The 13,652-nt window shown below is 32.0% G+C and overlaps 4 protein-coding genes across 4 annotated transcripts; 2 read left to right on the top strand and 2 right to left on the bottom strand.

Moving 5' to 3' along the window:
• Positions 1–325: 325 nt before the first annotated feature.
• Positions 326–3,310, bottom strand: LOC119669216 (26S proteasome non-ATPase regulatory subunit 2-like). Its single transcript, XM_038079037.1, has 3 exons — positions 2,199–3,310; positions 1,295–2,098; positions 326–1,243 (listed from the first exon to the last, which is right to left on the bottom strand). The coding sequence occupies exons 1-3, from the start codon at positions 3,195–3,197 to the stop codon at positions 428–430; spliced, it is 2,619 nt and encodes an 872-aa protein (XP_037934965.1). The 5' UTR covers positions 3,198–3,310; the 3' UTR covers positions 326–427.
• A 3,269-nt stretch (positions 3,311–6,579) lies between these two features.
• LOC119668182 (prolyl endopeptidase) lies at positions 6,580–9,034 on the bottom strand. Its single transcript, XM_038077619.1, has one exon. The coding sequence runs from the start codon at positions 8,907–8,909 to the stop codon at positions 6,627–6,629; it is 2,283 nt and encodes a 760-aa protein (XP_037933547.1). The 5' UTR covers positions 8,910–9,034; the 3' UTR covers positions 6,580–6,626.
• Positions 9,035–10,954: 1,920 nt separating this feature from the next.
• On the top strand, positions 10,955–11,790 carry LOC119672764. Its single transcript, XM_038083891.1, has 2 exons — positions 10,955–11,195; positions 11,254–11,790. The coding sequence occupies exons 1-2, from the start codon at positions 11,017–11,019 to the stop codon at positions 11,600–11,602; spliced, it is 528 nt and encodes a 175-aa protein (XP_037939819.1). The 5' UTR covers positions 10,955–11,016; the 3' UTR covers positions 11,603–11,790.
• An 11-nt stretch (positions 11,791–11,801) lies between these two features.
• LOC119672763 (gamma-butyrobetaine dioxygenase) lies at positions 11,802–13,512 on the top strand. Its single transcript, XM_038083890.1, has 4 exons — positions 11,802–12,347; positions 12,404–12,530; positions 12,818–13,126; positions 13,185–13,512. The coding sequence occupies exons 1-4, from the start codon at positions 11,873–11,875 to the stop codon at positions 13,495–13,497; spliced, it is 1,224 nt and encodes a 407-aa protein (XP_037939818.1). The 5' UTR covers positions 11,802–11,872; the 3' UTR covers positions 13,498–13,512.
• The last annotated feature ends 140 nt before the right edge of the window (positions 13,513–13,652 follow it).

Raw genomic sequence — 13,652 nt, 5'->3', positions numbered from 1 at the left:
ATATCTCTCACTTTCCGCTTACACGTAATGAACAATCCTAATTACGTTTGTTTCATTTGTGGACATTTTATAATCAAAAAAGATTTTAGAAACATAGCTAATGACCTACGAGTAGCGTACATTCAATGGATTGTAAAAAACTAGTACAAAATCACAAGAACCGTTTCTGTAAGTGCGCTTAATACCTTGATATCATTATATTTAAGAAATAACGTAACATAACTTAACTCTAATGACATAATATAACTTAATTAAGGTCACATGAATAAGAAATTTACTATTTGTATTATACCACCATGTAAAGTTGCAAAAAAAGTCATAAGAATTAATAAATAAATATTTTATTGTACCAAATATATATGTATGTATATGTTATCATAAATGACTACTTGCACTAATAATTTTGATATCAATGTTGTTCGCAATCTTAATTCACAAAGTTTGGATTTTTATTTAAAATAACAAATCCTTCCAAGACCGGGGTTTCCGGAATGTATTCATCAGAAGCGAGCTCAGCACGTTCGTTCATAGCAAGCAAAACCGGTGTTGTTTGTGTTTGGAAACCCGTAATGGTTTTAGGTTTACCAGCCTGACCAACAACATCAAGTGCAGTACCTATACGTACGGGTACATGCAACTCATTAAGATCTTTATCAAATGTAATAAGCGTTCTTGGCTGCATGGCAAGCACGAGTGTAAAAAGTAAATAATGTGAATTAATTAAAATTGACTCCTTGGTATTAATAAATGCGACTACAGCAGTTAGAAGACCAGCGACAGCAACGTGGTTCATAAGTAGGCGATTGTTGTGATACGGACAAAGAGTTAAAGTGCCTTTGCCTAAGTGAGTCAAACCTTGTGCAATTCGGACAGCAAATAAATTTTCCGGAGTCTTATTGTGGTATTGCGCCAACTGACGTAACATTGCAGAAAGCCGCGCATTATTCGTTCCTGCACCTATAAGACCCATAGCAAATGTTGCATTTTGTGCTACTTCATTATCAGCGTCATGTGAGAGTTTGCTCAATACGTCAAGTATATTTAACTTTGGATTGGAAGCCGATAAAAGACCCAAGGCTAATGGAACTGAACGACGTATGCATGCCTCACTGTATTGTAAATGATTTCCAAGCAAACGTACTGTCATTTCTGCACCGATTTCCTCACCCATCGAGATAAGCGCAATTCCGATCACACCAATAGCTTGTGCTGTCGACAGATCCTTTTCTTTATCGTATTTTTGCTAAGTAAAAAAATAAACAATAAATTTTAAAGTACATTTATTTACACTTACATCTTCCGCATCAGTTCCGGGTATTTCATAATGATCTGAACATAAATGTTGCAGCTGCTGTATTTTTAATACGTCACCGGTGCCAGCAAAACTACAAACTTCTACTGTAGTTTTAGCCACAGAGCGATAAGGTTCGACGATTTTATTTAGTACAGATGTTACTTCCTCAGGTACTGTTTGACGCCCCAATTGGATTAAACCTAATCCTAACCAGAAAAAACGCATATTTACATTCTCTAAGTCGGTCAGCTGAAATCGTTTGATAGTTTCCAGCAATGACTTCATAATTTTATCGTTAGATGTGCCAACACATATTAGACCAATCGATAGAGCTGTCATGCACAAAATATCAATATTTATTGGTTTTTTATTATGTGCTGTAAAAACGTTATTCAGTGTATCAATGGCAATGTTGCGATTTGAGCCAGCATAAGCTATGCCCAAGCCCAATATAGCACCGATTCGAACATAATCATGGTTTGTGAAAATGTAATCAGATAAAATTGCGTGAGCTGGATCCACTTCGTTGCGAATACCGCAGTTTATTATTCCGCTTGCAAGTAATGCTCCTGCTTTAATTAATGGATCTGATGAGTACAAATATTGGTCAATCATTGTGAGCCCACTGTCGATATCCCACAACTTAATCAAGCCAATCGAAGCTGCACTCGACATCATACCATATTCCTTGTTCTTATATATCCATTTGTTAGCATCGTCTGACAACAATTTATCAGTACCAAAACCAGCGTTCACAAATCCATTAACAAAACTGATCGCGAGATTCTGTTTCGCTGAGTCGACCTATATATGTTAGTAGAAATCAAAATGAAATCCTCTATTTAATTATGCATACTACTATTATATGCATTAAAAATGATTACTTGTTTTAAGCCAAACTTACTCGCAATTTTGATTGATATTTTGTGTTCTCCAAGTGAGATTTGTAGATATCTTCTGCTGTTCTTGGTTCCATTATGTCTAACTGTCTAGCGAAATTTAAAAAGTGTTTGTTAAGATTTGTGTTTGACATAATGTCCGTAAGTAGGTCGAAATCAGGATCTGATTCATCCAATTCTAAACAGACTTGTTGACGAGCTAATAAAAATGCTAACTGTTTTTTTGTGGTAAGATCCTTTGGTTCCTTTAATATTTCGATTAGCATTTTCCTGTTATTTAACAAAAGTGCCAAACGCATAGACTGTGTATATTGTTCAAACTTCCGCGATAGTTTGAATGCAATATCTAAAATGGTCAAGTTTTCTGGGGCGGGTACATAGTTATAACATGTCATTAGATATATACTAACACGTTGATACGCTGCATCATCCACATATTCTAGTAATAAAGGAAGTTGTTCAATTTCCATCAATAAATCGCAAGCGTCGATTTCGGCATTGTTTTTAACGCTATATATTGTAATCTGTCTTACTAGATCAATTAACTGTGCACGAGTTTTTCCGGATGTGGAAGGATACTTTGCTACGATTTCTGCTGTTAAATGTCGTACGTACTCATGACCCCAGTCACCAACGGGTTGTGCGGGTTCTTGTAAAAGACGGTATGACAGGCAATCTCCATTTCCCATAGCCATTGATAGTACTGATATGATGTCAGCGCACATATTACTAGTGTCCTGATCTGGCATTTCGCTATAAACTTTTTTCATACTTTCATAATGTTCTCGCATAAATTTTAATGGTTTTGGTACCGAAGTCATCGATGTGGTCGAAGCTCTTATATGATTCGCCATCATTTCCAGTGTTTCCTTATGCGAGCGTTTGTCTGAATATAGTAAATGTTGCACTAACGTGTTGAGCTCTTCCTTCAGGACTTCGTCTTCATCAGAGAGTTCTTGCTTTTTCGGCACTTTCAAGGTCGCTGAATTTGGTGCCTCCGCCATTTTACAAAAATATAATTTTAATGTTCTAAATCTAAAAAATTTGGGTAATTATGAATGTTTTCTGAAATTATTGTGACATAAGGATAAAAATTTTCTTTTAAATTATATTATCTTAATTGTTTCTTGCTTTCGATTGTATTGACTTGATTAAATTTGGATTGTGAACTAAGTTGTACCCATAAAAATGTAAAAATCTGTTACTTTAGGTTTCCGTCACGACTTTTTGGAGGAACATTTTGGTTTCGGTAAACAACCGATTCATTTTAAATTAAAAAGGTGAACCGGTTTTTTGGTAAATAAAAATTCATTATTTAGGCTTTATTCCTAACTTCATTGTTGAAAATTACTTTTTGGATTCTATGATTTGTCTATAATTTCTCCTTACTCTAGTTCCATTGGGGACACAGTATTTGTGCAATTACCCTTTTTAATTTTTGCATTTATTTTTTTAATTTCGTGATATTACTTTTATAAATCTTCGAATTCGTTCTCGTTTGAAAGTGGTTGACTTTATTAGACATCAACCAGTAACCCAAAGGTAAAGATATTACGATTTCATAATGATGTCTTTATTTTACATTTTGTTTTAGTTAGAAAGGCTATATGAAGGTACATCAACATCAAAGTGAACGCTTGCGAACGAACGAACTTTTGCAGGTACCATTATCTTTTTTTTTTTGAATGGAGAAAAGCTCGAAAGTCTAGTTAGTGAGGGATTTCAACCCCTCTAAAAACTCCCCTTATTCGGACAGAAAGCTCCTTCAGAAACCACCGTTAGATAATACGTCTGAAAGCGTCCTGAGCAAACGCTCAAATCATTAGTCTGGTCGTCACGTTAGTAACCGTCCATTTGTTTGCGGAAGCATCTCTTCCCTCCGTCGATGTTGTTCAGCTGTTTTCAATTCTTTCATCAAGATGAAATAATTGAATCCACCATCTGCCAGTTGTTGACCGAACTAAACATGAAGTTTGCAGTCGATATTGGTTCGCCTAACTCCGCTTCTAATTGCGCTCTCAAGTGTTCGAATCTTAGACAAGCGCAGGTACCATCTGCTTTCGGTGGAAGTATGCTTCTGTAATTTACTTAAGTTTCTATGGAGTAAGTTTTGACGCATTTTTATTTAATATTATTTCGATATAAAAAGTATTATCGGCTGATATTCTACAGTTTCTGGTGATTTCTGTTAATGCTTTAGAGACTAGAGTGAAATATAGTATCTCATTTATGATTCAGATCACAAAGGCTTATGTTACAAACTACCATATTAGTAAAACTAAAGTATTCAAAAACTGATACACCTTTTTTGGGTATTTCAGAGAACATCAAAATATATCTGAACAAACACTTATCATATTTAGGTAGAGCCAATTAATCTGAACTGCGCCGGTCATTCGGATACAGTGTTTAAGGTTGGGATGTTTGAAGCAATCGTTAAGCGAGGGCATGAGTAACATTATATCTTGGTGCGACCCTTAATTTGAAACAAAAAAATTAATGGGATTTTAATAGAGATATTTGCCCTTATTACCTAAAGACCCTTCATAGGACTGCCATGTGAAATCTTCCGTTTCATAAAAAATAATTATTTAGGATTAATGTTATCTACACGTGAATTTAATTGTTAAGTTCCTATATAAGGGCTAGGTTAGTTTAATTTGCTTGATTACAGGTCCGAGGACTTAATATTTAAACCAGCAAGAACTCATTTCCTGTCGTACCAAAGTTGTGATATCTAAAATTACAATTTCTTTGAAGTTTATATACATATATTGCATAATCAATGGCTTTTTACAGAAGTGGTATTAGACATTATAATTTATAAACGAAATCTAAGCATTATTCTATCTGAAAAAAACTAGATTCCTTCTTCACATATATTCACATATACTCCTTCTTCAAACAAAATATTAGTAAATGATTTTTACTGGTTTTAATTGAAGCATGTTTTACAGACTATTAATCAATATAAATATATTTAATGCTTTAATATTAAAAGATGTTTTTATACACCTGTAGTAAGAACATTAATTGTAAAACTGAATAACTTCTTTCATATGTTTAATTTGATAAATTCGCATATTAACTTTAGTTCAATAGTTACTAAAAGGGTACTGCAGTTACTGGTAGGGCTCTACTATCTGAACAATCTGAAATAGTTTCAATGTGTCATACACATAAATTCATACATATTCCTCTTTACGTCGCCTTTTATGACTAAGTGACATTACAACAAACAAACATTTCCAATTATTTATCTTGGTTTTATATCATTCCGTACATTTTCTACCTTATAAGGCACGTTCACGATTGAATTACATCTGGCTTACACTAACAATATATATGTTGTCTATGTTTATGAATCACTCGTCCCCAAATAGCCACTTTGGGGTTTCTTCGTTCGTAAATTGTTTACCCACCTATTTCCTTTTTAATAGGAAGCGAGAGACTATCATCTTATTTGTATTATTTAATATTGCAGTAGCGTTCATCCCGAGAATGGAACTTTTATTTGTTACTCTTTAGTATACGAGAATTAATATGTTTGTAGTATTTTCTTCTAGGCTTACATCAACGCAGCTTCTCTCAGCAGATGTATATACCTCATGTATAGTAGTCAATGAGAATGTAACAGCTAATCGCGCTATTAATCAAATGTGTCTCATAGAATTGTTATTTCAGGATTTACATATATCAACTTCCCTAGAGAGTGCCATATAATTTGTATATTTATTATTGGAGAGTAAAAAAATATTATCTTTCCCCATGATGATAAAAATCTGAACAAATTATCAACCAATTTCAGAAGCCTGTAGGTATTTTTGACTCAGTCTAACTCGATCGGTCATTTTCGAATACTACAAAACTTAATTTAAATATTAATCATCGTTAGTGTAATCAATGTAAAAGATTCATGTTTGCTCTGAATGAGAAGAATTGTGCTAGATTCACATAGATTAGAATAGCACCAAATTGTAAATAATTACTTTCACGCATAAATTCTTCTCACATAATTTGCGCGTTACTTGCAGCTCAATTCTGCAGCAAAGTCATCTATCTATTTTATTGTCTCGCAGTGTACATGGACACTGGTTTTGGGTGCTGCCCTGTTCATATGGTATGGCCTCTTACTTTCAATTTTCAAATCAACGTTCTACCTATTTCATTTTTCACTAATAATTTCTTCCGTCCCTCGACACCCCACCTTGTTATTTCTCATAATCTCTTTCGTTTTCTGTATATCCTGGACAGTGCTTAGAAGACAGTGGAAAGAGTTGTAACAACAATCACAATAAGATTCATCAAGTACTTGCAAATATTAAAAGTTTTATTCAAAAATATTTTATAGCTTTTGCAGTATAAATGTTAAATATGCAATAATTATAATAATTTTTAAAAAAATTTAGAAATGATTTTACAGTTTAAATTAATTAAATATTAATGACATCGATTTTTAAGCTTTTGTACATGAAAGTTAAAATATCAGTAGCTTCCTCAATGCGTTTGGAAGTTGGTTTACCTGCACCATGCCCTGCTTTAGTATAAACACGAAGCAGTAAAGGCTTTTTCTGAAACTCTGAATTTCGAACGGCATCTTGCAGTGAAGCTGCAAATTTTAAAGAATGCAATGGACTCACACGATCATCGTGATCAGCAGTTAAAATAAGCGACGCAGGATATTCTTCGATTTCCGATTTTGGTGTATGAACATTATGCATGGGTGAATATTTATATAAATTCTCGAAATGTTCCTTATCACTTGGATTACCATAGTCTGAACACCAGGCATGACCAATGGTAAATTTATGAAACCTTAACATATCCATAACACCTACTTGAGCAACAGCAGCTCCAAATAAATCAGGGCGTTGGTTGATACATGCTCCAACCAACAGTCCACCATTGGAACCTCCTTGTATTACTAAACGATCTTTGGTTGTATAATTATTGTCAATTAAATATTGCGCCGAAGTTTGAAAATCATCGAACACATTCTGCTTGTTCAAAAGCCGTCCTCCGTTGTGCCACTTTTCACCATATTCTCCACCTCCTCTAATGTTTGGATACGCTAGCACACCATTGAAAGTATCGATAAACATAAGACCAGTTATGCTGAAAGAAGGCTGTAAGCTTATATTGAAACCGCCGTACCCGTAAAGTAAACATGGGCGTGGTGATATTTTGTCGGTATTCTTGCGTATAATAAACATGGGTACTTTGGTGCCATCTTTACTAGTAAAGAATATTTGTTCTACTTTATAGTCTTCCTGTTTAAAGTTATTTAGATTTAGTTTTATTTCCCGAAACACTTTTGGTTTAATATCTGGGGTTTTGAAATCATAATGATATATTGTCCCCGGATTGAGGAATGACGAAAAATTATAAAATATTTCAGAGTATATTTTTTTACCCGAAATAGCGACAATTGTGCCAATATCCAAGTCGAAATTGCGGATGAGCGCACCAGATTTTATGCAATTAACTTGAAGTGTACTCTTGACATCGTGTATATAGCACAAGAGCAATTTGTCATCATCCACACACTTTACCCAGTCTAGCACATCTTTTTCGTGTTCTGCGATCAGAGTTTCCCATTTTTCTTCGGCAGGGTTCTCGAAATCTATTACTATAACACGATAGTTGGGGGAGTTTTTATTGGTGCGTAGATACACTTTAGAACCAATATTAGTTATGTATTCATAATCTGATTCGAACTTGTCGATGATTTTATGTACTTTGAATTTGGATTGGATTGTACCAATTTCCTTTAAATCAGCATAATATAAAATATTGTCGCGACAGTCTTTTACAATTGGCATTATAAGATACCTTCCACAATCCGACACTTCAGATTCAATACGCCAAGATGGTTCTTCTGGGAATTCAGCTACTAGAACATCGTTCTTTTGTGGAGTACCTACACGGTGATAGAAAAGTTTTTGATTCTCATTTTGCTTAGTTTCAGAACCATCTGTCTTGCCATCTTGGTCAGGATAGCACCCATAAAAGAAGCCTTTTCCATCTTTAGTCCAAGAAATTCTAGAAAATTTCACTTTTTCTATAGTTTCATCGAAGTCCTTGCCGGTTTCTACATCGCGTATACGAATTTTTATCCAGTCCGAACCACTTTCACTCAAACCATATGCCATATATTGGCCATCTTCTGAAAATGATTTTTGCGAGAGTGCAATAGTTCCATCTTCGGAGAGTTTATTTGGATCAAAGAATATTTTAGGTTCGCTATCTAGAGAATCTTGTTGGTATAGAACACTCTGATTTTGCAAACCAGTATTTTTATAAAAGTAGTAATATTTGCCGTACTTCATTGGGCAGCCATATTTTGGATAGTTCCATAATTTGACAAGTTTTTCATTAAATTTTTTCCATTCCTCGCAGTTTTCCAGAAAAGGTTGACTGATTTCATTTTGCGCATTAACAAATGCTTGCGTTTCCGTTGAATCTGGATCTTCAAGCCAGCGATATTCGTCTTTTATTTGAGTGCCATGAAAGTCATCTACAACAGTTTCATCCTTACGAGCAATTGGATAGGTATATTTTTCCTGCATAGTTAATAGTTGTATATTTAAAACGGGCAACCTTGAACAAGTTAATACTGTAAAACGAAAATGCCTTATCACAGCAGTTTGATAAAATTGCAATTTTGTAGAACGAAGAGTTCCGCGAAGAAAATATGATGCAGCACGGAAAAACATCTGTCAAAATGATTCTGCGAAAAAATTAGGAAGCGCTCACACAAATGTCAAGAAATTGGCAAGTATTCTAAGTACATATAAATTAAAATTTATTGATGGTTAAAAGAGACCATAACAATACTTTTTGTCTTAAATTATAATTAAGAAAATATTTTTTTATTTATATCAAATTGCACAGTACAAGTAATTTTAATACCATTGACAGACTAGACCAATAAATAATTATTAAGCACGTTTAAATCATAATTATAATAAAAATATCCTAACAGGCGATCCTAATTATTATATATACATATATATATTTATATACATATATATTATTATATTTACGCAAAAAAATAATAGAAATCATAAGTAAGAAAAATGCAATTTTCTGAATTTATAATATTAAACAGCTGATTGTAATAATTCACAAGTTTTATATGAATGCTTTTGGTTACATATGAAAAGGCACTACCACCAGAAACTTTGAAAATTATAATGAATGAATTTACACATTTCTAATATAAACTTAAATTTTTTAAATTAGTAAATATATGATCAATTATACATTTAATAATAATTTACGCTAAAATCTGTCTACGGATTATTTTGCTCGGTCGGATTGTTTTGCTAAAAACATATTTATACAGAAAACCCTAATTCTGTGTTAATTTTGTTACATATTGTTATAGTTGAGCTCGTATATAAGAATATCGAACTTTACGTTACTATCTGAGATTTATTCACAATATCACTAAATAATTGTACTGATGTGAATTATGAATTTAATTTTAACTGGATTTTGTTCAGATTAATATTCAATTGTGATTTTGATTGCAGATTTTGTTTTGGGTCTGATTTTAATTTAAGTTTAAAACAAAGTGAATCGAATCAGCAAAATAAAATTATTCAATTGTATTAAAATAATAAATTAATATAATATGCGTATAATTTTTATTATGCGAGAGTAATTACTAAAAATTTTATTAAAAATTTTGACAGTTATTGCATTACAATGACAAACTCATGTATACTCCATTGTGACGTCCATTATTTTTAACATTTTGATGGTATTAAAGTTATCCTTTTCTAATTCTATTATACATTTCAATTTCTTTCAAATATTTGAGTAACTAAAACAAAGAATCTTATGACTATAACATAAATTTCTTATTTAAACTACAAGCTAAACCACAGACAGATATTATTAACCACACCCTACAACCATAAACTAGAGACTATCATAATTGTTGGGACAAAATTTATTCTACCTATTATTCTGACATACTTAAAAATTTGACAAAACGCAGGCCCTTAGGCTGCGGTTACATTACATGCGAAATTTGTCTTGCGTGTTCGTACGAACAAATCAAATGTATGTCATTATATGTGAGTGGTTACAATTGCTAAGAACAGTTTGCGCGAAGTGTTGTTTCTCCAGTGCGAACATTTGATTAAATAAAATATTTTGTTTGAAATTCATGCGTTCGTGCAAAAGGGAAGGTGTAAATAGTGAAATTGAGAGGCGTTGTTTTCACTTAATTTTAAGTTTATAAATGGAAATAAATTTGAAACCATATACTACTTTTAGGAATGGTTTACGATTTGTTCTTTGAGGAATAGACAAACTTTCCATTTTTATACTTTTTATACCTTTTGTTATTTGAAATTAATAAATAGTTAATAACGAATTTTCTGCTAAATATATTTGATTTTCACTATCCATTTTGTTTTCAAAACAAACAAAACAGAACTGTCAATTCGCAAGCAATGTAACCGCAACATGCAAAGTGTTCGCATGAGAAAATATATTTACAAACACGCAATACAAAATTCGTATGCAATGTAACCGCAGCCTTTATGGTCGCAGTGCTCTGCTCAAGTGGGAGTTAGTACCCCGTTCATTCTTATTATATCTTAACTGTAGCTTTATTCTATTATGTTTAACTAATAAATCTAATAATTGGTATATTTATAGAAGAATTTTTTTTCTATAATTTATTTTAGTTTTCTTAGCAAGAAGTGTGGCAACATACATATTTTTGATAGCTGAATGCCAAAAATTGTAAACAGATGTATACCGCCAGTATACCGCAAATACTTTGTTTTAAGGTTCTCAATTAATATGGATTCAACCGGTATTGATAATAACATAAATAAACAAAACTTTCAAGGAAAAGATTGTTTTAGTCGCATGAACTTTTTGTATCAAGCTTCCATGCTCACTGCAGGCAAGCACAATACCTTGTCATCATATTATGGACAGCTTTGTAGAAACATAAGTAAAAAAACTACTTTGCACATGTGAGATTTAAATAAAAATACTGGAAATGAAATATTTGATATACATAAATTTTTATAGGGATCCGGAAATAAAGCGTAGATTCTGCAAACGCTGTTCCTTAATACAGAATCCAGGCTCTACAGCAGATTTGTCGATATCAACAAGAGAAGCTGGGACATTTGGTAAAAAAAATTCAAATTTACTAGATGATGGTATACAAATGAATATAAAATGCCATCAGTGCGGCAATCAACGATATTTTAGTATTAATACACAACATAGTTTTTGGTTAGAAAATAATGAATCTGTCCATGAAGTTATAAGTATGAAGAAATCAAACAAACACAAATCCAAAAAGAAGAAAAAAGTAGGCAGTAACGTTGGTACCAACGATGAGATAAAGAAGGATATTAAAATGAATAAATAAGATTATATTATTAAAAAAACACACAGGATAATTAAGAATTTATAATCTACAGATAAAGTTTACATATAAAGTATAAAGCGATTTGCATTTTTTTACGTTGGATTAAGATTTTTACTAGAGTTTAAAAACTTATCTCATATAATCAATTAATAAATTCTTATCAATTGAATAGACGAAGTTTGTGGATGTTTTCTTTTTTTTTTGCAAACACGAACTTATCTGTGTGCTTTCATTAAGGTTTAGACTTTAGTCATTGTTTGATTGAATTAAATGAATATGTTTTACAAAAAAATTAGTGCGATTCTCTTTCATTCAACAAAAAATTTTAAAACATGGACACGTCATCTGAGCGTTGCTGCAATCAATGGGAATTTTATAGTTGTACAACCAAAACAATCGAAATCGAATATAAAATTTCCTGCAGTTTGGTTGCGTGATAATTGCCAATGCAATGAATGTTTTCATAAACATACAAAAAGCCGCACAATGAACTGGGAGCGAATTAACCATAATGTGCACGTTGAACGTGTATGTGCCGTTAATAATGTGGTTAATATTACTTGGAACGACAAACATGAGTCCACTTTTGATCTAGATTGGTTACTGGAACGTGATTTTTCTAAAGATAATCGGCAACGGTATATAGAAAACGTTTATAAACCCGCTCCCAGACTTTGGTCTAAAGAGGAATATGTAAACGTTTCGAAAACTTTTGAATATGCAGATGTGGCAAATGAAAATGAAGGTATAATAGTTAAATTTAATGAAATTTTTTTCTAATTATAGTTTATATGTTTTCAGCACTTCTTAGTTGGTTAGAAACTTTGGCAATAAATGGTTTCGCATTGATAAAAAATGCACCAGACAATAAAGGAGTAGCTCGCGATTTAGCCAACAGAATTGGTTATATCAAACGTACCACTTATGGGTAAATATAATCAATCCATAATTACTAAGATCTTATTTATTTTAGTTAGAAGTGCTATAATTATCAGCAATAATTATTTTTATTAAGAGATAACTTATCTCTGAAAGTAAATTACTTGCAAATTAAATTTTTGCTTATGGCCACAAAACAAATAAAAAGCAAATCTGGTCTATTAATCATCTTTAAATATGTTTTTTTTGTTTTTAAAATAATAATAACACACATTACATATGAAATTTGCTATGTATTATTTTATTTTTTTTACTTATTTTGTCATTTTGTTACAGGGAAGAGTTTGAAGTAAAATCTAAAGAGAATGCGCGAAATTATGCTTACCTTATGAAGCCATTGCCTTTACATACAGATATGCCCTACTATGAGTACAAAGCAGGTATTAATATCCTACACTGTTATGTGCAATCTGTATCTACTGGAGGTGCTAATTTAATGACTGATGGTTTCTACATTGCTGAAAAACTGAAACAAAATTGTCCTGATTATTATAATATTCTAAAAACTACACCTGTTGATTGGTATGATATAGGTAATGATAGCGGTACTGACTTTTATAATATTTATCGCTCGCCAGTAATTTGGTAAGATTTTATATGTGTTTTAATTTTATTCAAAAATGGTTAATAATTCTGATAATAGTTTAGATATTGATGGGCAGTATAATCGTATAAATCACAATACGCCGAAAAGGGATAGTCATTTTACTATTCCTTTGGAACAAGTACAGTCTTGGTATGAAGCTTTTGACAAGTTCCTGGAATTGGCGAATAAAGAAGCTATAGAATTTAAAACGAGATGTGGTGATGTATTTACTTTTAATAATTTACGCATGTTGCATGGCAGAACAGCTTATGAAGACTCACCAAGCAATAAGAGACATTTAATTGGAGCTTATGTAGATTGGGATATAATATATTCTAAAATCAGAATTCTGAAAATGCAAAAAAATTAATAATTATTTTCACAATAAGAGTATTTGTTAAATATTAATCATTTATAAATTTAAATAATACAATAATAAATTGAAGAATAACATGTTCGAAAAACAGAATTCATAAACAGAAAATGTTTTTTAATTAAAATGTTAGAAAATGTTAATCTGTACAC

This window comes from Teleopsis dalmanni, chromosome 1 (assembly GCF_002237135.1).
Source record: "Teleopsis dalmanni isolate 2A chromosome 1, ASM223713v2, whole genome shotgun sequence".
Taxonomy (NCBI): Eukaryota; Metazoa; Arthropoda; class Insecta; order Diptera; family Diopsidae; genus Teleopsis; species Teleopsis dalmanni.
Note: the sequence above shows the minus strand (reverse complement) of the source record. Positions and strands in the feature narration are given on the sequence as shown.

Excerpts from the sequence above, each read along its gene's own strand:
- LOC119669216 (XM_038079037.1), bottom strand. The coding sequence starts at position 3,197 with ATGGCGGAGGCACCAAATTCAGCGACCTTGAAAGTGCCGAAAAAGCAA. Across the intron at positions 2,099-2,198 it reads AATATCAATCAAAATTGCGA|GTCGACTCAGCGAAACAGAA; the intron begins GTAAGTTTGGCT and ends TAACATATATAG. Across the intron at positions 1,244-1,294 it reads CCGGAACTGATGCGGAAGAT|CAAAAATACGATAAAGAAAA; the intron begins GTAAGTGTAAAT and ends TTTTTTACTTAG.
- LOC119672764 (XM_038083891.1), top strand. The coding sequence starts at position 11,017 with ATGGATTCAACCGGTATTGATAATAACATAAATAAACAAAACTTTCAA. Across the intron at positions 11,196-11,253 it reads AAAAAAACTACTTTGCACAT|GGATCCGGAAATAAAGCGTA; the intron begins GTGAGATTTAAA and ends AAATTTTTATAG.
- LOC119668182 (XM_038077619.1), bottom strand. The coding sequence starts at position 8,909 with ATGTTTTTCCGTGCTGCATCATATTTTCTTCGCGGAACTCTTCGTTCT.
- LOC119672763 (XM_038083890.1), top strand. The coding sequence starts at position 11,873 with ATGAATATGTTTTACAAAAAAATTAGTGCGATTCTCTTTCATTCAACA. Across the intron at positions 12,531-12,817 it reads ATCAAACGTACCACTTATGG|GGAAGAGTTTGAAGTAAAAT; the intron begins GTAAATATAATC and ends ATTTTGTTACAG. Across the intron at positions 13,127-13,184 it reads TATCGCTCGCCAGTAATTTG|TTTAGATATTGATGGGCAGT; the intron begins GTAAGATTTTAT and ends TTCTGATAATAG.